Genomic DNA, 24,747 nt, shown 5'->3' with positions numbered 1-24,747 from the left:
CTGATAGGATCACTCCTGGCAATAGAGGATACTCTTGATCAATTTGGGAAGGTATCAGGTTATCTGGTCAACCAATCATGTCTGAAATTATGGAATGGAATAGCCATAGCAATAACCCACTAGTAAAAGGAAAGATTAGGTATCAGGGTGTGGAATTAGTAAATGACGTATGTGAATTTCAACAGAGTACTTGGAGAGGTCAGGAAACTGCTTAAGGTCTGGTGGGGGTCTCCCTTTGACCTTTATGGGACGGTCGAACATAGTAAAGATGACAATCCTACCCAAATTTCGTATATTTTTAGCTCCATATCACTGGAATTTAAAAAGAAGTGGATCAAGAAACTGCAAGGGGAGCTGAGCAGCTTTATTTGGGCCTCAAAGGGGACAAGGATAGCCTGGAAGAAACTAAGAAGAAACAAGCATTTGCAATGCAATAGGTCTCGCATTTCCAAGAGTTTAAGCTATTGCCATTGTAAATGACAATGGCTTTTATGTATCTGTTTTGCTAATTAACACACAATTGAAAGGCATTGTCATTTACAATGCCAATAGCTCCAATTCTCGTAAATGCAAGACCTATTTAAAAAGTGGCCGCCATTGTCTCCCGAGCTGCTCGGAAAGTGAAACCACGCATGGCACGCTGAATGTTGCAGGAAAGCATGTTGTGCCTGTAGTAGGAGAAACTCAATAAAGAAAATAGTGCTTACAGACTGAAAAAGACATACCGTGTAACAACCGAACTAAAAGGGCCTGTCCTCATGGGAGGTTACAAATGAAGACAAGGAGGGACTAACACGCCTATTAACGAATCAGAAGGCAGCATTTACGAAGGGCAATGACACAAGCTAATAACAAATATGGGCGGAGAGTGGGCAGGCTTCTATTCCATACTCCAATACAGCATACCGCAGAGCAGAGCAGCGCATGCGCTGCTAGGGTTCGACCTAAAAAGTAATGAGTGGTGTGCTCAAATGGTGGGTGAAAGTAGTCCATGCATACTATTTCATAATTTGACAAAGAGCCGACGTGCTACTACTGGGGCGGTCTGAACTAACATTTGCGAGAGCTGCAGAGTGCAGCTAGTATACAACCTCAGTGCCTCAGTGAGGCCAACACATGATCCCCATGCTGTATATTTGGATTGGAAGTATAATTAAAGTGTGATGGTCAAACAACTTGTATTTTATATGGTTCATTATGTTTATGACCCTCGGGACGGGTTGGAATTTGGCTGGAAAACCTATAGTTACAGAGATGCAATAAAAAGGAAAGATAAAAGCGCGGTGCAGGGTGTCATGGGGGAGCGCCGTACCTCAGCATCAGCCCCTTGCACAGGTACTTGTAGCTTGCGTCTTTCCAGCATAAATTAAATAAAACAGACACCAGTTAAGCGTTTCAAAACTATAAAAGTTACGTTGATGTCCAAAATTGAAATTCTTTCTAAAGTAACACATTTGCTCTGTAGATACGGAGTCTGTGACACCACATTGTAGCATGCGCTGACCTCTAAGGTGGAGGCCCCACTTATGCTGCAGGTGATACTGCCCAGTGCTCTACTGTGTCCAATAGAAGGGAGCTGGTATCGAGAGAGAACGGGAGAGGGATTAAAGTGGACAAATTGGGCTACAAGACGTGGCTGGATGTGAGAAGGAGAGTTAATTCACAAAAGAAATGAAACCACAGTTCTATTAGCTTTTGGTCTTCCTTCTCCAGAAACAGGCTCCGCTTGGTGAATGATAAACTTTACATTCACTATCTTGTTTTACCAAGTTTTCACAAGCTAACCAAATCATAACTTCTATAATTTCTCATCTTAAATCATAAATGAACTCTTATGCACTTACAGGCACATGCATAAAGGTAGGATTTTGAGAGTCCTTAAACGCGATTATTAAGACTCGCAAAAGCCTACGCATGTAGGAATCACTACAAAAATAGCGATTCCTACACATTCCTTATTTGTTACTCGCAAATTGCGAGTCGCAAATAAGGAATGGCTTCCCATATATTCCTGTAGGCCTACAGGCCCATAGGAATGAATAGGTACTCGCAAATTGCACATGCAATTTCAAAGGTGTCAAAAGGACACCCTGTTGCACCGCTGAAATTGATCTGTGCACAAATGTTGCGCACACACGTCCCAAGGGCATGTGTGTGTGTAACCTACAACTTTAAAAAATGCACTTTAGTGCATTTTTCAAAGTTTCCGTTATTTACCATCTGGTATGATTTTGCGGTAAATAGCGGGCCCAAAAAGAGAAATTTATATTTTAAAAGGCATATTGCATTGCATTTAAGGTATCGCAATTTGCGATTCCTTATATGCAATCACAATTTAAGAAATTGCAAATAATTGTGATTTTTTAAATTGCGAGTGTCAAGTTGTTTCATGCATCGCAAAAGCTAAGTTTGCGATCGCAAACGGACGATTTTTGCGATTCGCACCATTTGCGATCACAAAAAGATTTGATGCATGTGCCTGTTAGTGCCTCTGACCTTCCTGCTCCAGATACAACATTTAGATAATTTACCCTTTTGATTTCTTAAACATGCAACTCTAAGCTCTTCATATAATTTCTTAAAAGCTGTTCTCAAAATCAACCTAGAATCGTTATCTTTTCTTCCCGAAAATTGTTTTAGTCTATTAATTTTAAGCCAAAACGCAAGAATTATAATTATGAAACAATTGAAATTATAAATCACTAGTCTCTATACGTGCCAACTTTCAAACAAGGGTATTCTGGCACAGAAGGAGAGCTTACTATCAACTATATACCTGCCGGCCAATTAACGCAGGAGACCCCTGTTTATTTAAGCCAAAAATGCTTTTATTTTACCAGCTTCCTGTCTAAAATTGCCCCTTGTTCAACATATGGCAACGGGGAAAAAGCATTCCCCTGATTTACCACATGGAAACTCAAACTAATCCAAATTCGTGAAAAACCCCCTAAAACTAGAGTAATGTGTCCCCACAATCCCCCTACACCTAGGATGGTGAACAAAATGATTTCAGTGGAAGTTAGCAAAGGTAAAGACCTTGGTCCCTATAGAAAAAGTCAAAATACATCGCGTTTTCACGCCAATGAAGGTGCCGTTTGAGGAATGCCCTCTAGTTATGACAGCAAACGGTTCCATAAAGCTCGAGGCAGTCTTGCTGTGATATAAACAAACCCACTGTAGTGTGATCAGCAGGCCCTTGGTCCAGTAGCGCCCGGGGCTGAAGGATATTTGCTGCCCTCCCTTGCTACTGCTGGTGAATAAAATGTGACAACAGACGCTTTTCACCGGCCAGACTCCCGCTGGTTACATCAGATCAGCAACTTGCCTCTAAACACGCATCTTCCCCGGTTCACCTGCTGGGTTAGGGAGGGGGTGTTGATGTGTGTCCATATCAGGTTAGAGATAGATGGGTGGGAACAGAAGGTAAAGGGCCGATAGGGCACTAAAACAGCGACTGCAGCACAGCGAGATATCCCTTGCTCCCGTCCCCTCTGCCAGCTGGAAAAGTTAATGGGCTGAGGGAGCAGAAATAAAGGGAGGTTTAGCAGTGCTTAATTTGAGCCAGTAGTTTCCGGGGCTCAGCATCGTCACAGCACTTATGACAGATGCCACATGGTGTCACTGTTTGGAAAATTTAGAGATAAGCAAAACAATAGTTGTTTATTAATTCGATATGCATTTAAATGACTAATGCCTGCTGCTCAAGTCATTCTAGCTTTAGGGGCCTGCAATTGTAACACTTTTAGAGTGTGGTGGTTAGGAATTGTACTGTCACTGGCAGCGCTGAAAGGGGAAATGGGTGGTGCAGGCTGTGATGCCCTCCTGACAAGGGCTCTAGCACTGGAGGTTTAGGAGCGTTCCTGGCGCCGGAAACTATCCTAAGAGTGGCGTTGATTTCCCTGGGGCTGTGACGCACATTGCATAGGCACAACTTCAGAGAGATGCAGTTTGTTCAGAAGAAGAAGTTGCGGCCAGACTGCGGGTGCTGCCCGCGAGAGCCCTCACTGTACTCATGCTTTGGACATTAAAAGTTAATCTTTCTGACTTTGCCAATGCTTGCTTGATGTTGCGCTTAATGTATAAATCCTGCAGTTTCACAGTGCTGTAAATAACAGAGGGCCGAAGTTAAATGCAACCACTGAGTGCAAACCACTCGCTCCTAGGTTATTTGCCAGATGATACGACTTGGGCCATTTAATTCCTCACGCCCAGATTTACCGCTCCCCTGTGATCTGCAGCCGCCACCGGAGTGAACCCAGTTGCACCAACACCCTGCACCCCGGGCACGCAGGTGGGAGGGGCTCTGTCAGTCTTGTATGGCGCCACAAGCAGTTTTACTGCGCAAAGGCCTTCCTCGTGCAAGACTGTCTCACTCTGATAAGGTGGTGGGGTGGGGGGCGGGGGGTAATGCCCCCTGTGCCACTGAAGATGCATTGCTCAATAACCTCTCCTTTAATGTGAGGCAGCACACTGGGTTAATAGACCTGCAGTCTCTTCGTGGGGCCAACTCAGACAATACTTGTTCCATAAAGTTAATCAACGCCGATAAAAAAGCCAGTTTGAAGGTTGGTGGTGAGGGTAGTGGGGGGCATGAATGTCTAATGTTAACGGCATTCAAAAACAAGCAAATCGCTGGGCAGAAAGGTAGGAAAAGCAAGAGCTTCTGAATGAAATAGAGATACAGGGACTAACGAGGGTAAAGAGAATGTCTCCGTGTGCCTCAGGCATGTTTATTGCTGGAACACATGGCAATGCAAAGCCATTAATCAAGCAGGATGGCTCTGTCTCCCTTCCCGCCCAGGGAGGAGGGAGATACCAGCAGAGCATCAAAGGACTGGGTGAGAAAGGAGGGGGGAATGCAAGGAGCAGCTGTGCACGTGCACGCCATCGTGCACTCAAGCCCTAGGCCAGCCAAACCATGTGGGTAGCACTTTTGAAAGCCCACTTACAAAATGTCTCAAAGAGACAGCTTTCGCTGTCTCAGCGAGACCTAAAAAGGAGCAAGGGGGGATCGCAAGCCCTGATATATTGGAATATTGTAGAGCATTCCAATTTAAATACATGAGGATACTCCCTAATGAATACGAGTCATATCCAAATTATCTACAAGCAATGGTCAATGTAGGGGGGATCCACTTTTGGTATGAATTTGGACATCCAAAGTACTTTAAAAAAATAAAGTTAAAGACTCTCTGGTCAGCTGCAAGATTATGGTACCAAATAAGAAGATCCCTGAAAATACCTTATTACAGTGACTTTGCCCCAATATGGGAATCACCCGGGACGCCAGAAAGCCTGAAGGATAGGCTAGCTATCCCACTGAAGAAAGGAGGCATAACCAAAAGCTTATAGAGGAAAAAAATATAATAGACTGGGACCATCTCATAACCATAACCAACGGTACCCTATCAAAGTTTAAGTATTACCAATTATTGAGATGGGCTAAAAGCCTTGGCGAAAATGAAACGGGAACTAAAGAAATAGAGAAAAAATTCAGCAAGGTGGGACAGCACAAAAAGAAGGGCCATATTATCAAGGAACGGCGATAACATTATCGCCGCTTTAGCGGCAGGAAACTGCCGGTAAAACGGCGATAATGAGTTTGATAATATGCCCTTGTGAATTCCCATAGAAGCCCAGGTTCTGGTGTGAACCTGGGCTTCTATGGGAATTCACAAGGGCATATTATCAAGCCCATTATTGCCGCTTTAGAGGCAGTTTTCTGCCGCCAAAGCGGCGATAATGTTATCGCCGTTCCTTGATAATATGGCCCGAAGTTTCATGTTGGTATTGGACTCTCATATCGGCCGAAGAAGAGGAGTTTACATTGCCCATCAAGATCTGGGGGAAAGAGCTGCCGACACTGGATGTGCAGAATAGATGGCAAGTATCTATGGACACATGTTGGTACATCGTAAAATAAGGTTCTCACGAATTTGCTGGGCCAACCAATAAAGATAAGCACAGATCTTGTTATCTTTGGGGTGGGTCACTGAATCGAAGGTTACCCCAAATTAAGTAAGAAACAAGAAAATGTTCTTTTTCTTTTAATCTTGTTGGCTAGAAGGGAAATCTGCATTCAATGGATAGTGCTGATCCCCCCAACACAGTGGGAATGGGTGACACCGGTCCAGAGGGTTAACAAGCTTGACCGAAGTGAGAGGCAAAGCGGGAGGAGCAGCTTCTAGAACATTTGGGAACAAAGATAATTAGAACATATGAGAAACACCAATTGGTGCCCGGGTGTCCAATGATTGTGCAATAGCAATAACCAACAAGCAAAGGGCTTGTACGAGTAGCCGTAATAGCTAGCTCCCCCCCTCGATAGGTAAATACTGGAAGTGGAAATAAGGTGGCCTGGCTAACCAGAAAGGAAAGATCTCCCCCTCACCACTCGTTTCCACAAGGGGCTGATCTAAGTCAGATCAGAAAAACCAGGGGCCCGACACCCCCCATTCCAACTTATTGCACAATGAGGACAAAAAAAAATCCTGGCTGCCAATTAATGGAAGAAAATTAGACATTGGTGGTTTGAGTTATTTTGAATAAAATGAAGCTCTTAAAGGAAGAACTGATTCACGAGAAACTGACAAGAGGAAATAATGCAGGGATTGAAAAAAGTTAGGACTCCTAACTTCTGTGAATACCGAAATGAGTAAGTGCCTTCTGTGAATACCGAAATGAGTAAGTGCCTTCTGTGAATACCGAAATGGTAGCAAGTTTAGGATTTTGTCTTAAGTTAGTTCTGTGAATCGGGCCCAATGAGTGAATGTCACCCATTAAAATATGAGACTTCTTCATGCTTGGGTAGACATGAAAGACATCCTTGAGAGACACTTGAAAAGAAATGTCAGAAAAAAAGCTCAGAATTGGTATACAATACAAGACTGGAAACTTCTCTAAATGCTACCCCTAAACTTGAAAGTCTTCTACTAGAGGGAATGATTAGCTTTTCTTGTTTGTTCGACAAAGAGCTTTACCCTATCTTAAAGTCATGCTCTTCAAAACACACCTGTAAATGCCATGAACTTTCTGAAAGAGTAAAAGTATGATGGTCACCTGTTCTCACTACTTTGTTGATGCAAAGAAGCGAAACAGACCAACACCTAGAAAGCTCTTCTGGACAGCTTGATGCCCAAAATATTGTTGTATGGTACCTACTTTTTCAGTAAGAATGTACATTTGGGCAACATGAGCGTCAAAACTGTGTGGGACTGAGTCCACACATGCCATCCGAATTTGTTGACCTAATCCCGGGTTAGCTCACAGTGTGCCATTGGGCCCCTAAACTGACAGGGCACCAGATGGTATCTGCAACCTCAGAGCATGACAACCCTAATACCTCCAATGAAAACTTGCAAACAAATCTTGCCCTTTCATTTGTAACTCAGGCATGCCCAAAGAAGTACAGAAGAAATACACAAATGGTGTTTCAAATATTTATTGAGGTAACTGGAATCTTCTGTAAAATATATGCGCTGCGATGATTAACAGTATGAATCAAACCAATATCACCAACAGGACAAGAATGGTAAACAGGATGAATAATTCAACCATTGTACAATTGCATTAGATTATATGAAGACATATGATTGTGCTCCTACCTAGCTTTACCTAACGTATAGGTGTGCTAATCTGCCAGATCCCGCAGAGTGGTCTAACTACCCATTTGCCTGTGTGCATGTATCATCCAACAGCCATGCATAGAGCAGGCTGCCGTCCTTCTCAGGATAACGATGGGATCCAGCTGTGCCACAATTTTGGCACCGGGGAACTAGTTGTGGGGAAGTCACAAAGTTCATCACAGCAAGTCACCTTGCTGCACTGCACTGTGTGACAGGGAAAGGACAGGAATGTGCTCTCTTTAAGGCAATATGGCACATTCCTGACCCTTCCTCTGTGCTGGCACTCTTTTTGCTGCCTAGCCAACCATTCTGCAAGAGTGCTTGCACTGTATGTAGTATTGTTTTTGAGCAGGAAGGGGCACCGTCCTGCACAAAAACAGTCCTGAGAGGTGTATTCCTCTATCCACGTGTGCTCAGAATACAGCGCACATAGAGAGAGGAAGAAACTAGAAGAAATAGAGATTGTTCTCCTCATTACACCTCCAATGGGAAGGAGGAAGAGTAAATGTGGGAATGTGTCAAAAGCCATGGGAGTTGTGTTTGAACATCCATGCATTGCCCATGGAACGCCTTCCCAGGGCAGAGTAATGCAACACAGCGATTTGAACTGCTTTGCGTTACTCCAGATTTTTTAAGCCACACAAAGTGGCTTTTCGTGGCTTCAGAAATATGTCTTAAGGTTTCCATTGCTCTTGCATCTATTTGCGTGGTGCAAAAGTAATGCAAGCAGCCTCATAAATAGGCCCCAGAGTCACCATGACAATCATCTTGAAATGCCCCTCTGTCTAATAAAGGGCTCATGTGGTTTATATATTAAACGTAACTCATGCATTCAGTGTATGAGCTCCGGATCAGTCGTATCTTGTTTATTCTACCAACCCAGGTCTGTCACCTAACAGGTAACAATCCATAACATAGTTTGCGCAGAGTACCAGGACCTTGTACAGAGTGCTCTAAGGGATGATAATATGCCTACGAAGAAATGTACATGTAAGAAATTATTTTCCTGAGTATGCTGATGAGCAAGCAAAATGTGTTACAAAGGTCATTGTCAAAAACTATGTCAACTTTAAACATGAATATGTAAAATTGAAGTGCTTGTGTCAAGGGCCTATGCAACTACACGTCAATATGCAGGCAACAGTTACTACTGAGTGACCAGTTCACAAAGGGAAGATGAAAAATATACAAACATGCTTCCACATTTGCAGCAATATTCTAACTATTATGGAATACTCAATATGGGAATAATTACTGAATTTCCATACTAAGGAATGCCATTTGCAAGTGTAAAAGTCCACTGATCATAATTTTGTGAATTAGGTCTTGGATTTTGCAGTCAAAAATGTATTTGATGTAATGAATAGATGGACAAATATTCTTATGAAGCAGGCCCTTTGTGTTTCTTTATAGTCTAGCTGAAACTTTGTTTGGTTTCCTCCACACCTGTCCCTATGCTCTCTTCAGAATTCACCTCTACAGGAGGTGACATCACTGCAATTTCTATCATACATGTCTTTGGGAAGTGATGTCACTACTTTCCAGCCAAAGTCACAGCATTCATCTTCGCAGAAAGTGATATCACTGCAGTTCCCAGCATCCATGTCTACAAGAAGCAGCAACACTGTTTCCCTCCGTAAACCCTCTTGCTTCTTCACCTAATTCATTTGACTCATCAGGGCATTCCACCACCTTGGCATTCCCGCCTCGGGGCACCTTAAGGGCATTACCTATTTGGGCCTGTTAGGGCCGGGATAACTGCTCCGCCTCAACCCAAGTAAGCACCTACCAGGCAAAATCTCATAATGTCTATAGCCCAGCACCCCTCACTACCCAGAACCTAGAGCACACAACTCAGCTTCACTACACTTAGGCCCAACCTTATACACATCCCAATAACCCTCACACCCTCTCAAATTACCAAAAACACACTCAAACTCATGCTTGTGAATGCACGCTTTTCAGTACTCCAGGCCCCAGACATAACAGATCTCATCACCGAGCACAAGCATGATGCATTCTTCTTCACAGAAACATGAGTCACCCTAATATCCTCATACATTTTAGATTATTTTGTCCCCACAGGCCACAGCATCTATCATTCAAACTGCATACTGAAGGGAGAATGCCATACTATCATCTGTAAGTCATTCTGGTCATGCACACTAGGCAAGTAAGTGACATTCAACTCCTCAGACCTTCTCACAATTCACTTCTCACTTTCCACAGCTCAGCATGCTATTTTACACCTAATCTACAAGCCTCCTTGATAGAACAAGGCCATGACAGATGAATTCTTAGTCCTCCTCAACACTTCATGTCCACATCTACCACTTTGGGCACTTCTAACACACAGACAGCTCAAGCATTAAAAAACATGACATACCCCTCTTAACCTCATCAACACACTCAAAATGGTACAGTATGCCACCAAACTGACCCACTCCAAAGGCCAAATCCTCAACCTCATCTTCTCACCGTCACAAACTATCCAATGCAAGCCACCCACGTCTCTAGACTCACTGACCATTTTGCCTTTCTCACGCTCAGATCCAACCAACACATCAAGATCAACCCAAAGGTGAACAACAAGCCACCAGATCCTTCAATGATTTCTCCATCAACAGCTTAAAGCTCAAACTCATCCTTCACCCTGCCACCACAATATCCATAGGCACTGGAAGTAGGAGTATGGGGGGTGCTGTAGCACTGCCAAAATAACCATGCTAGAGTTCAGAATATTAATGAGCAATAAAAAAGCCTTTAAATTTTGTTTTTGTCAGGTAAAATGTAAAGCTCTGTCTTCAGATAAATTGCTGTTTATTCTTTTAACTTAAAGATTGGTATTTACGTTTCTTTCTCTAACAACAAAGTTAGAGGATTTTGAGAAGTGAACTATCTGAAACTCTTGCAGGGTACAGGTGGTGTGAAAGTAAATGCTGTAGGATGTCTGTTGTTTTTAATACACAACAACATTTAAATACCTATAAATGAATTGTATACATATTTCAAAATAAGGCTGCAGTTAGGGAAGCACACATTAAGCACATAATTTGTAATTTTAAAGTGTCATAGCAACAAAGAATTTACTAGGGTCAAAACAAATTAAGACATGTTACTTGGTGATCTGCAAATAATAAATATTTGCTCTAATACTGCATGTCAGTTCTAATTTTGTAGCCTTTTCACTGACAAATTGGCTGTCTAATTCTGCAGTGCACTACCACCCCATGCTTTAGCAATATATTTGCGACAGTGAGCACACCAAATGCACCACTGGCTACATTCCACACCCTTACTACTCTCCTAAGTAAACGTGTCTCATTTGCTATACTTGTTTTTGGTGTGATACTTGGATTCTTCACAATCGCTATGAGTTCAGTGATGGATCATTGATGGATGCATCCCCACTCTAAAAATTGTTCCAGCCCCACTGACAACATCTGGTGCCAAAACCTTTCTAAAAGACTTTAAATGCTTTCTGAAAAACAATGTGCATACCTACACTCTAATTAAAATATGCAATTGCAAGTTGAAACCTTTACCACCATGGCACTCTAAAGAAGTCACCAACAACAAACATTCCATTCACAGACTGGAAAGAAATTGGAAGAAAACCAGAACCTTGACATCCTCAAACTACTGAAATTCTTCTGGGAAAAAATTGACATCAGTCAAAGCCAAGTATTATATCAGCACCGTCGATGAATCTGCCTACAGAAGCAGAATGTTTTTTAAGATGCTTAAGTACTGGATTTAGGTCCAGATCTCTGTCCTGGGGTGAATGTATGACATTGTTCTGCATTCTGTCCATCAATAGTTCTTTTTGCATTTGTCACCCCGAGTGGGACGGGTATGCTCAGACGTGAGTCCTGTGCTCTCCATGCCACTGGAATCAAGCTATCCTGGCTGAAGAGGGGTGAAACCCCGAAACCGGTCCTAGGATGCTTGTTTCCAGTCCAGGTAGGACCTTGCCTGGCAGTTTGGACCGGACTGTTCCCATTGGGCACAGGGTCAAGACTGATTTGCACATGGCTGGGTCCAAACTGGAATGGCATGGTGAGCAAGAAAACGATGGATTTAGGCCCAGATCTCTGTACTGGGGTGAATGTATGACATTGTTCTGCATTCTGTCCATCAATAGTTCTTTTTGCATTTGTCACCCCGAGTGGGACGGGTATGCTCAGACGTGAGTCCCGTGCTCTCCATGCCACTGAATCAAGCTATCCTGGCTGAAGTGGAGTGAAACCCCGAAACCGGTCCTAGGATGCTTGTTTCCAGTCCAGGGAGGACCTTGCCTGGCAGTTCGGGATGGACTGTTCCCATTGGGCACAGGGTCAAGACTGATTTGCATATGGCTGGGTCCAAACTGGAATGGCATGGTGAGCAAAAAAACGATGGATTTAGGCCCAGATCTCTGTACTGGGGTGAATGTATGACATTGTTCTGCATTCTGTCCATCAATAGTTCTTTTTACATTTGTCACCCCGAGTGGGACGGGTATGCTCAGACGTGAGTCCCGTGCTCTCCAAGCCACTGAATCAAGCTATCCTGGCTGAAGAGGGGTGAAACCCCAAAACCGGTCCTAGGATGCTTGTTTCCAGTCCAGGGAGGACCTTGCCTGGCAGTTCGGGATGGACTGTTCCCATTGGGCACAGGGTCAAGACTGATTTGCATATGGCTGGGTCCAAACTGGAATGGCATGGTGAGCAAAAAAACGATGGATTTAGGCCCAGATCTCTGTACTGGGGTGAATGTATGACATTGTTCTGCATTCTGTCCATCAATAGTTCTTTTTACATTTGTCACCCCGAGTGGGACGGGTATGCTCAGACGTGAGTCCCGTGCTCTCCAAGCCACTGAATCAAGCTATCCTGGCTGAAGAGGGGTGAAACCCCAAAACCGGTCCTAGGATGCTTGTTTCCAGTCCAGGGAGGACCTTGCCTGGCAGTTCGGGATGGACTGTTCCCATTGGGCAAAGGGTCAAGACTGATTTGCATATGGCTGGGTCCAAACTGGAATGGCATGGTGAGCAAAAAAACGATGGATTTAGGCCCAGATCTCTGTACTGGGGTGAATGTATGATGTTCTGCATTCTGTCCATCAATAGTTCTTTTTGCATTTGTCACCCCAAGTGGGACGGGTATGCTCAGACGTGAGTCCCGTGCTCTCCATGCCACTGGAATCAAGCTATCCTGGCTGAAGAGGGGTGAAACCCCGAAACCGGCCCTAGGATGCTTGATTCCAGTCCAGGGAGGACCTTGCCTGGCAGTTCGGACTGGACTGTTCCCATTGGGCACAGGGTCAAGACTGATTTGCATATGGCTGGGTCCAAACTGGAATGGCATGGTTAGCAAACAAATGATGGATTTAGACCCAGATCTCTGTACTGGGGTGAATGTATGACATTGTTCTGCATTCTGTCCACCAATAGTTCTTCTTCTTTCTTTTTGTATTAAGTACTACATCAGTTTTCTGTCTGAAACTCTAGCCCCACTCTCTACAGAGAAGTGAAATGCCATCTACCTCTTTGTCAATGAAAAAACACACAAGATCTAAGAAATCATCAACAATATCACCGGATTCTAATCTGCCACCCACTCCTTCACTCTGCATTCCATAATTGTCAACATTTAAGTCCTGATCCTCGCAGACATTGCAGCATTCTCAACTCCCTCAAAGCCACCTCCACGACAAAAAAGTATTTTCCTCCTGTTTCATTAGACCCTCACAGGAGAAATCCATTAATCTATTCTCACCATCATCAATGCCCCCATCATGCAAAGCATCTTCACAGAAGCTCCCAGTACAGACCAGATCTTTCCTCTCCTGAAGAAACCCTCCTTTCAAGCACACGATCATTTAAAAGACAGTCTATGTACAACAACAAGAGCACTATCTCCTGCTTTACAATAAATCCATCTCCAGATCACGCTGCAGCACTGACACAGTTACAATTTAAATCATAAACAATAACTCCCTAACCACAGACAAAAGTGAGCCCTACCTCCGGATATTGCTGGATCTTTCATCTACCTTCAACATCATTGTTCATTCCACCTACATCCACACTCTGAAGCATTGAATGGGGTTCACTGGCAAAGTCCTTCACTGGTTCTCCTTTCACCTCTCCAACCACTACCAACTTCTTCACATGGGTACCTTCATGTCTCAGAAAATCCCAATCACCTGCTGAGACCCTCAGGGGTTTATCTTGTCTCCTGTCATATTCAACATCTGCATGGAGCTCCTTGGCACTCTACTCACTCATAATAGCATCAATAATCACTAATACACTAATGGCACAATGCTCTATGTGAAAAACCCCTTTGCACCAGGCAGCCAGCTCTTCAAACACTGCCTGCACCTTATCCTGTTCTTGATGTTCAGAATTACTACTATTCTCAAAGAACAACAAACCACAACTAGTCCAGACCTGGCTTAAATATATGAACCTGGAAGGATTCAAACCCATACTTTCACCTTAAGCCAAGTCACTCTCATTCACCATGGACACCAATCTCACCCTCAAGGAACACATCAACAAGAAAATCAAGAGGAGCTCTGTGAGAACATAAATTATTCATTGGAGTGGAAGGTAGTTCACCATAAGTAATAATGTCACTATTCTTGCAAAGTATAATAAAGGATTCAGTAATGTAAACCTGAGCTCTTTCCCTGGTAGCTGTGGCAAAGAGCAGACACGCTTAACTTAAGGAAATATGTAAAGCATTTCGAAGTACCAAAACAGGTAAACAGTTGAAAACACAACACAATAAATATCCCACTCCAATGTATAATAATGGAGAATGTTTTAATTAACAAAATAATACAAAAACAACAAACATCTAGTAAAAAGGGGAACCAGTGATACAAATGTTTAAATTTTTTAAATAAGAATAGGGCCAAAAAAGGCAAATCGCTAACCACAGACAACAACTTGTCACACTTGAGCAGCCCAAAGGAAAGTGTTATGGCTGACCGTGATGGAGCACAGATCGGATACAAGGACTAGGTTCTTCCTGTTGGGCATAGTCCATAGGACGAACCTAGTCCTGTTGGTCCTTCAGTGAAAGCAGATAGTGGGCAGGCGCCGAGAGAAGAGGCTCGATATTGACGGAGTCCTGCATTTGGGTGGAGCCTCTGTGAAACCATTAGTGTTCCAGGACCTCAGGAACAACATTTCGGGGCAAGACTCACTCTAACTTGGGTCACCAGCAGAACCAAGGCAGGTCCATTAGTATTAAGTCAGCTGGCCTCTTCCAGGAAATTGGACTTCTCGCAGCTTTTGTGTCCCTGCAGCTTAACAGGAGGTCGGCCAAATGACCCATGTAGTCCGCTTCGTATTCCTGAGTACAAGTGGGAGCAGGTCGAGACCTTACAGTTCTCCCCACTGGTCTAAACAGCGGGTCTAGTCCATCTTTCTGTCTTCCACAGGTCCAGTACTGATTAAATAGGATGCCCAGGGGCGCCACATTAATGCCTGGCACTAACCCGTGGGTAGAGGTGATTCCTTGCCTCTTCCTAACCAATAGGGAAAAAGTTCCCTGGGGTAACTCTACCCACTTTTGCAGCAGTTCCTGTGTGCTTTACTGCAAACAATTTCACAGTACTCCTCTCTGTCTGAAACCAAGATGGGACAATGTTTCTTCACCTGTGCAGAGTTCCTGTGCCCACCCTAGAGATGTGACCAGGGAAATGAGCAACCCCTTCTCTGTGGTCACTCACAATCTATTCTTTGGCAGCTCATTTTCCACTGGGATTGGTGTCTGACTGCCTAAAATAATAAAAAGAGAGGTCAGGCTCAGGCAGGGTAGGCATCTTTGAAGATAATTACATTTTTGGGCACTGCCCAGATGGTCATCCTGTCAGGGGAACAGAACACCTCCTGTCATCTAAGACCTTTGGCTCAGATCTGAGAGCAAGTTCACTCCTCCTCAAGGAGCTATTCCGCTCCTGTGCGACAGTTGGAAGCTCATGCAAATGGGCTTCGACAGGCTTTAAGCAGGTAAATGTTTACTTTTGTTAAGTGCCTTTTCTAAAATATTTAGCCCAAATCTGACTCTATCAATCAATTGGATTTGTAATAAAACATTTTAAAAAGCCAAAACGTTAACCTTTTTGCTGTTTCTAGGTGGAGATACCATTATTTAATTTTAATATTAACTCCCAATGTTTTCCAGTGGAACAGCTAACCCTGCTAAAGTGAAAATAGCTTTTGGGGATTTGGCACTATAAAGACATGTTTTACATTAAACCTTTATGTGCCCTACTTTTAAATACCACGCACCCTGCCTTATTGGACATTAAGGCTTACTTACAGGTGACTTATTAATATTCAAAAGTAGGGTTTAGGTCTGTCAAAAGGGGTTATTTTGACAGGCCAAATTTGCAGTTTAAACCTGCACAGCCAGGTTGCTGGTGGCAAGCTTATGGTCATGTTTTGCACTGTCACTCTAGTGGTGGCTCAATGTGTATTGCACTCCAGCAGTGACATTCAATTTACAGACCCAGGCCTGGGTACACTTTATATCATATACTAAGGACTTCTAGGTAAGTTAAATGTGCCACTCGGGTGTATAGCCAATGTTGACATGTTTCTTGGGGTCAGAGCTCATGGGGTCAGTTAGGAGAGTCAATAAATAGCACTATCAGCTCACAGAATTCAGGGTGATTATGCAAAAAGAGGACATATAGGGTGAATATGCAAAAAGAGGACATATAGGGTGATTATGCAAAAAGAGGCATTTTCCTATAACCTGGTACTAGCTTTCACTATGGAAGAAAGTAAAGCCATTCTTCCCAGAAAGCTTAAGCTCTTGCATCTGAATAGTGGCAACACCCTGCTCCCAGACTCCACATGTGCCTCCCTCAGGGGCTTCCTATTGTGCAGTAAGCGTCATCAATGAACTGCTGAGATATAACTATATCACACCCACCTGATAGAACTCCAGAGACACCCTTTCCCAGTCCACACCAACTTCAAAACCAGCTACATCATCTACAAAGCCATCACGACCGGCATTCCTCTCTACCTGGCTGACAAGACTACCTCCTGCTGTGGCTCTCAGCACACCCACAGCCAGGAAGAAGTGCAAAAAAAAGCACACAGAAAATTAAAAAAAACAAAGCAGGAGGCCATATACATTTACGCAACCAGGATCGGGAATACTATTCCTGTTTCCTTCAGGACCACACCAATCCTGCTACAGTTTGACAATAGCTACATACCTCTGTATTTCAAGTCACAACAAAGTAACAGTCCACCTCAACTCTCAGAACCTAACTTCACCTCTAGTTATTCATTGACTATATCACTGCTTTTGTCCTTGTGTAATGCTCCACTGCTTTTTAGGTAGGTCCACGCCTCACATACACCACTTACCTACATTCATATATTATGATAGCACACAGAAACAAGCACAGACAATTCCAATAGGCCAGACTTTTAATTCAAAGTTTAAGACTCGCTTATAAACACATAAATAAAGATATGAATTGAGTATAAGACAACACACAGTGAGAGATGCATGTTGACACTGTTAGATTATTAGTACAGCATTTGTTGTTAAATATTTTATTGTCATTTTGTATGCAACTCATAGGAAAGGCGGTCGATATATCCATTAAATGAAAAAACAATAACCTATTGTAGTAAGAATATGTAGATAGCATATATGCAGATCCACCGAGTGTAATATGCTATTCATTATAATAATTGGATGTGATAAGAGGTCAAGACTCACAAGGGGCGAAGCATTTGATCATTCACGAAGCCCCTTCATTCCCTAATAAAATGTTTCATATAATATATTACTATTGGCACACAGTTTATGCTTTTTTTTATCACAGACCTGAGTTATTAATAAATATTTTTTACCAGAAACATAGCATTGATTTAATTATCTAGACATTGTGAGAAATGGACAAGATAAAATACATGAAAAGATTAAAAAGAAAATTCTCAAATGAGTTTTGTTGTAGGAGGTACGGCACTGAACCTGACATTTGCACCATATTGACAATGCGTTTGTTGTCGCACTTACCCCGGAATAGCATGCTTTAACAGGACACGGCATTGAAAGGATATTGTTATGGCTACTATAGTATTGGACACGACAAGATGTTGTTTGTATTCATATACAACCCTGTGTGGGAAGCACAATTATTCATTTAAGTCGAAAAAGTATTTTGAGCAATATATTGGAATGATGACGCCAAGGTCAAGGAGTGAACAGAAGAAGTGACTCACGGGTAGGAGCAGCTGTTGTTCATTTATCACACATGGGAGTATTTTCCTGCTGTTGTACATGTTGTACTTGTTTTGTGAGTCCAAAGAAGCTCGGGCTGAAGCAACTTTCCTTCAAGTGTCTGTAGGTTAAGGAAGCTTGCAGTACGGGTGCCCCCGCAGTACCTGTCGCGTTTGTTAATGGAGCTTGGGGGGCATTATTGTAAAGCCAAAACAAACGACAAGGCGAAAGGGTGGGTGGTAGAGGAGTGCAGGGTAGACGAGGAGCAACTTTGCAAAGTATTTCCACAGAAAATACACAGCAAATGCAGCAGCCGTGTATGCGTCACATCCGACACGCGAGCACAGAGCAGGTACCACATGGGCATCGGAAATGCAGGCTTTTGTCACACAAAGGACATGGGCAGTACAGCTCATACAACATGTGTGTGAGGTCTCCCCTCTCACAGGAGGAACGGGCATCACCTGGGCACCAGCAATGCAAGCTTCACTCACTGGCAGGTAGAATTGTCACTGCATGTGTATCTGAGTGCATGTCTCGCTCAAACACACTCACAAATGCACACATACACATATGTCCTTGGGCACCAGCAATGCAAGCTTCACTCACTGGCAGGTAGAATTGTCACTGCATGTGTAGCTCAGTGCATGTCTCGCTCAAACACATTCACAAATGCACACATACACAGATGTCCTTGGGTATTAGTGTGGGAGTTTCTGTACGCATGGTGCCGCAATGTGTGTTTGATGAGGGCATTGGTACCTGTCTGTGTACTCTCCTAATAATAATAAGAATAATAGGAAGCTTGTAAAGCGTGCACCTACCTCCGACGGAGGTGTCCTGGCGCTAGGCAGACTGGCAAACGGGGAGTAGGTGAAAAGACTATGGCAGGCTAAACAGACAAGTTTTCAGCGCCTTCCTGAAGGTCAGCTCTGACTCCAGCAAGCGAAGGTGGGGAGGCATGGAGTTCCAGAGAGCGGCGGTTCGCACTGAGAATGAACATCCACCCAGCCTAGCCCTGGAGAACCGGGGAATCTTGAGCAGGTTCTGATGGTTGGATCTAAGCGCCCTCTCAAGTTGATAGTGCTGAAGTCCCTGTTTCAAGAAGCCAAGTCCTTGATTTCTAATGGCTCTAAAGGCAATAGACAGAGCCTTAAACTCAATTCTCCTTCTAACAGGTAGCCAGTGGAGGCTTCGCAGGTGAGGGGAAATGTGATGCCGGAAAGGAACATTCCTAATAAGTGTAGCATCTGCGTTCTGGATGACCTGCAATCTGTGGATCAAATAAGCCAGAAGACCGATATAAAGACTGTTAGAGTAGTAGAGCTGAGACGTAACCAGTGCATGGACCACCATCTTACGGCAATTCATTTGTAGAAGATGGAGAAATCTCCCAGGGCTCTCAGCTTCCAAAAGCAGGCTGAGGAGACTTGACCGATCTAGGCTTTAAATGACAAGGTTGTATCAAATTTGAAACCCAAGTTCCTGACAGACTGTACAGGAATTGGCGGAGGGTTGAGATCTGACAGCCACCATAGCTCGGAAGATAGAGGAGCAGATTGATTGAAAAACAATACCTCTGTCTTGTTGGCATTTAATTTCAAGCAGCAATTTGTCATCTAAGCTGCGATATTAGTCAGGCAGAGCTTAAACTTGACAAAGGCTGCCTCCGACTGTTCTCTGAAGGAGAACACCAGCTGGGTATCGTCAGCGTAGGATACCACTTTAACACCCCATTGTTCAACTACCTTCGCAAGGGGGGCCAGATAGACATTAAATAACGTCAGACTCAGAGCTGACCCCTGGGGAACCCCACACACAAGGGGTTTCACTGAGGAGATGTAAGGTCAAAGAAAGACCTGCTGAGATCTGCCTTCCAAAAATGACTGGAACCAGGCCTGCATGGTACCCCTAACTTCCAATTGCATAAGTCTCTCCAGCAGTATCCGATGAGACACAGTGTCGAAAGCTGCAGATAAGTCTAACAGCACGAGCATTGCAGAGTTGCCCTGATCTAATACTATCCATATAGTGTCCGCAACGTCCAACAGTGCTGTCTCCATGCTATATCCGGATCTAAAGCCAGATTGGGAGTCATGCAGGCAATTGTTGGATTCCAAGAAGTTGGAGAGTTGCTTCTGGACTTCTTTCTCCAGAATTTTGGCAGAAGCAGATAGTAGGGAGATCGGCCTAAAATTCTTGAGTTCAGCTGGATCGGCATCAGGTTTCTTCAGGATGGGCAATACCTGAGCCGATTTCCAGGCAGCGGGATAGATGCCCATAGTCAAGGAAGAATTCCAGATTAGATTTAGAAAGGGGTTCAACCAAGGGGCTAGTACTTTATGGAAATTCGCCAGGCATGGGTCCCCTGAGAACCTGATTTACACTTAACTAGCTCTATCCGAGAGGCAACCAGGCAAAGCGGATCTGCAGGGGGGTCTAGTAGAGCAGGAAGCTCAACCGGAGTGAAAGAGGTGAATTTTCTCCAGGAAGAAGGTTGATAAATCCTCACACATGGTAATTGAAGGGGCAATAGTGCTGTCCAGAGCCTTAGGCCTGCGTGTACAAGTGCACCAAATATCTCACTGACTCTGCCCAGCCGTACCATTCTGTCAGTGGTGTAGCTGGTATGTATGTGTCTGACTCTTCCTCAACCCTACATGCCTGCTGAGCTGTGCCTGAAGTGACTGCTTGGAAGAGGTAAGTCTTGCATCTACGTGGTTGTACCTAAGCTCTATCGACCTTTCACAGGTGTGCCTGGCATGCCACTGACCCTCCAACAGCTCTGTAGTCTGTGAGGGGTGCACCTGACATGTGGCTGTCACTGTGCCTGCCTACAAGCCCGTCAGAGAAATGAATAGCGTGTGTTTTCCTTCTCAGCCCCATCTACTTGTCAGTGTCATCTGATATGTGACTGACTTCTCGAAACCAGCCTTCCAGATGCATGTCTTTCAAGTGACAGACCCTGTCCCAGCCCTACTGGCCTTTCATATGCAGTTCAACAAGAAACTGACTCTGTCCCAGCCCTACTGGCCTTTCATATGCAGTTCAACAAGTAACTGACTGTCCCAGCCATTAGGATGCATGCTTAACGTGGTTGATGCTGCTTGACTCCTACTGTCCTTTCGGAGGTGGTCCTGGCATCGACAGACGGACCATACCCAAGACCTATGTGTACATAGAGTGTGACTGCCTCTTCCCCAACTCTACTGCCCTGACAGCCCATACAACTGACTGACTCTGTCCTGACCCTGCTGGCCTCTACAGAGGTACGTCTGGCATCTAACTGACACTGGTCCATCCCTATGGACAGCACAGAGCAAGGAGAACAATGAGAGAGCCAGTATCAGACATTCAAGCGTTTTGTGACCCCCAGCCCCCACACCACACACACACACACGTTTAAAAAGCACTAAAAATAGCGAAAATAAAGAAGACACCCTCCCTAAGTCAAGTCATTTCCTAGACATACCAATGCCTTTTGCTAACTGTGCAATCGCAATACAACATGTTTAATGCATCACAGTTAAAATCAACCAATGGCCGATGAACGTGATGAATGGCACTTACAATCAACCAATGACGGAGCTCAAAATATATATACCAAGACCAGGATTCCCCTCTCTGTATACATTACATTTGATCTTTAGGACTTCTAAGACCGCCTGCCAGACCTAAAAATGGCAAGAAAGTGGATAAGGAGGCCATGAAGTAAACACTTACCTTAGACACTAAAATACAGATACCAAATGGGTTGTCGCGACACAATGTCATATGATGGATGCTCATCGATACTTCAATCCCCAGGTACCTTAACTCACTATTACCTCAACGCTGCTACTTCTTCGAGACTTTCACTGCGACTAGGTAGGTTTACTGCTCTAAAATGAGTACTAGTCTAACTTGGTGCAGGAGACGTATATATATATATCACTGAAAAAACCATAGGTTTCACACATGTTATAGTTAGTGGAAATTTTACTGATAAAAAACCAATGAAATTGCCCCGTTATAGTTAGCGCAGGCAACTATAACTCACGCGACCGCAATCCTCTGCTGATGCTAATACTGTATTTAGACACTTATTTGCCCATGTCTTCTTCCATACATTTTTAGCTATACATATATTACAAATATTTTTTTTTCATAAAGACACATATGTCATCAGCAGAGGATTGCGGTCGCGTGAGTTATAGTTGCCTGCGCTAACTATAACGGGGCAATTTCATTGGTTTTTTATCAGTAAAATTTCCACTAACTATAACATGTGTGAAACCTATGGTTTTTTCAGTGAATTTGCAAGGTTTTTTAAATGCTAATTCCTAACTATAACGTGTGTGAAACCTATGGTTTTTTCAGTGAATTAGTACGGTTTTTTAAATGCTAAGTTTTTTTCCCTTATAATAAGCCCTGTACATTTGGTGGCCTACGGCCACCAAAAGCACAGGGGGTGGGGTAAGTGTGGATAGTGTTTTTTTCCATTGTAATAAGCCCAGCACATTTGGTGGCCTTCGGCCACCAAAAGCACAGGGGGTGGGGTAAGTGTGGATAGTGTTTTTTTTATTTTTATTTTTTTACCGTACGCTTACCGTAAGCGTACGGTAAGCGTACCCCGCGAAATTGCCGAAAAAAAAATAAAACCGTTTTTGCACTTGGGGGATGTTTGGGGACTCCCTCAACATGACTATGTGGGAGGGAGTTGTCAAAACAGCCCCTTTACATGTTTTTGGGCTTCCGATTTTAAAAATCTCTCTCAGTGCGAGAGACAAAATGGCGGCCGCCGCTTCCTGGTTTCGGCCGATTCGAATGTTTACTAAGATCTAAGAGCCAATCAGAATCGCGCTCGCGCACGCCACCGTACGCTTACCGTAAGCGTACGGTAAGCGTACCGTAAGCTGGCTCAGATATATATATTGATTTAAAGGCTATTTTCTCAGAATCTACTGAACAGATTTACACCAAACCTACAAAAGGCACTTCCTTGACCTAGGGACTACCTCTCTGCCAAATTTTGAGTAATTCTGTTCAGCCATTCGGGCTGTAGCTCGTTCTAAAGGTCCTATGGAAAAATGCATGGGAAAAACGCGTTTTGGGACCCCCCTTTTATCTCAGCCCCCGCTTGACGAATCCCCCCGAGACTTTCAGGGTAGGAGCGGAGCGTAGCGCCCCACCTATTTTGAGAAATTCGCGAGGATTCGTCGACCGGCGCCAAAGTTATTCAAAATAGAATGTTGAGGTTTTCCTATGGAAACGTGGTCCTAACTATAACTACCTACTGGCTATCGCCAGTAGGTAATACATCAGTCGATGTAATTGTTGGTGAGGGTCAAGAAGGGTCGGCTTTAGCACTGGTGGCGCCTGGTACAACAATCTTTTTTTGGTGCCCCCTCCCCCATTTCCTCCTTCTCCATGAATTCCCTCACTACCACTCTCCAACAGTGCACCTCATCTCTCCATAGCCTCTCTCTGACATACATTTCATTTTGTATACTGCTACTCATAGTTGACTCACACTCAGTTCTGTGATCTGCATGATACACATTCTTTGCAGCAGGCACATTAACCCTCCGGGCTACTTTAGACTGAATCAAAGCTGAGACTAGACAAAATCCCGATCTCTCACCAGTAGGAACATTAATCACCAGAGTTATCTTGACATCAGCGCCCCGCATGAACACCCCCAGCACCGAAGTCAGCGCCAGGTGCGACTGCACCGGTCGCACTGCCCTGTGGTCAAGTAATGGTAATGGTGAGGTAGAAGCAATGGTAATCAACATTCTATATGTCAAAGTCATTAAAGCAAATAGGATTAATTGTTTTCTAATAAGATATAGTTCTCAGCTTCAAATAATGTATTATAAACAAAGCAACAATTTTCAGTGAGCAGCAAAGCAAGATAGGATATCAAGTGGAAAAGCAAAAACAAACAGAAGCACACAAACAAAAACATAGCCACAGATAAAAAAGAACAGACTCAAATGTGCTTTTGCTTGAACGATTATATCGTAGGACAGGCTGTTTGTGTTACTGTAAAATTTCCCAAAAAAACACTTACCCACAGTTGTGAATAATCCGACAACAAAGTTCATATTTCTACCACCCACAATGGCGATTTCAATTTGGTTTTTACTTTTCTTTTCCTTCTTAGATTTCCAAGCAGCCCAAACCCCAGTTGCCATAGTCAGTACATAAAAGACAATCACGGCTACCAGACCTGGGATGTTGAGAGCCATTTTCTGCCACTCGCCCCAAGAGCTGATTCTCAGGCGATCAAGCTTCGGAGCCAAATTTCAAACACATATTAAAGTTTATGCAACCTTGTATTTTGCCTAGTCGGTGAAGGACGGAATTGTATGTAGCGCTGCGACTCCAGGTCTGCACTCCTCGGCTTCGGCACCCGCTCTAGGCTGTCCATCCCAGGCCACTGAAAGAGAAGAGCTTGGCATCCTAGGGGGCTGAAGTGCTGGTGCCTGTTCAACATGGAGGCGGGGCAAGACCTTTATGGGCTACTGGGTTCCATCCAAAATGCACTACAATGAGGGTCCTGTTGTGTGCTGGCTTCATCTGTGTGCTTCTAGCCACTCATGTGAATTCAACAGCTAGAAAGTCAAACTCGAAAGATTTGGAGCAACACTAAAGTTTGATGCCCAGATTTCTGGCCTCGTTTCTGGATATTTAACAGGTTCATACTGGAAAAGCAAAGCAATGTTTTGTCTGACTGCAAACACATTAACAAAGGCTGTACTAAAAGGGACAGCACATTCCGAATTATTGGCGCCAAACGAACAAAGAAATGCTGGTTATGTCCATCAGAAAGCATTCGGTTTAAAACACCAAGGGGCATATTTACAAGAAACTGACAGAGCGCGGTG

At 43.9% G+C, this 24,747-nt stretch overlaps 1 protein-coding gene across 3 annotated transcripts in view; it reads right to left on the bottom strand.

Moving 5' to 3' along the window:
• The window catches only part of LOC146801870 (high affinity choline transporter 1-like), a 275,265-nt gene extending 251,005 nt beyond the window's left edge, over positions 1 to 24,260 (bottom strand). For 2 of the 3 annotated variants that reach the window (XM_085621396.1, XM_085621397.1), the window contains exon 1: positions 23,931 to 24,260. In XM_085621396.1, coding sequence (XP_085477522.1) covers positions 23,931 to 24,108 — 178 coding nt within the window. In that variant the 5' untranslated portion in view covers positions 24,109 to 24,260. The remainder of the gene's footprint in view (positions 1 to 23,930) is intronic. The other variant, XM_085621398.1, reaches the window with a different exon arrangement.
• Positions 24,261 to 24,747: the final 487 nt, after the last annotated feature.

This window comes from Triturus cristatus, chromosome 8, assembly GCF_964204655.1.
Source record: "Triturus cristatus chromosome 8, aTriCri1.1, whole genome shotgun sequence".
NCBI classification, from domain to species: Eukaryota; Metazoa; Chordata; class Amphibia; order Caudata; family Salamandridae; genus Triturus; species Triturus cristatus.
Note: the sequence above shows the minus strand (reverse complement) of the source record. Positions and strands in the feature narration are given on the sequence as shown.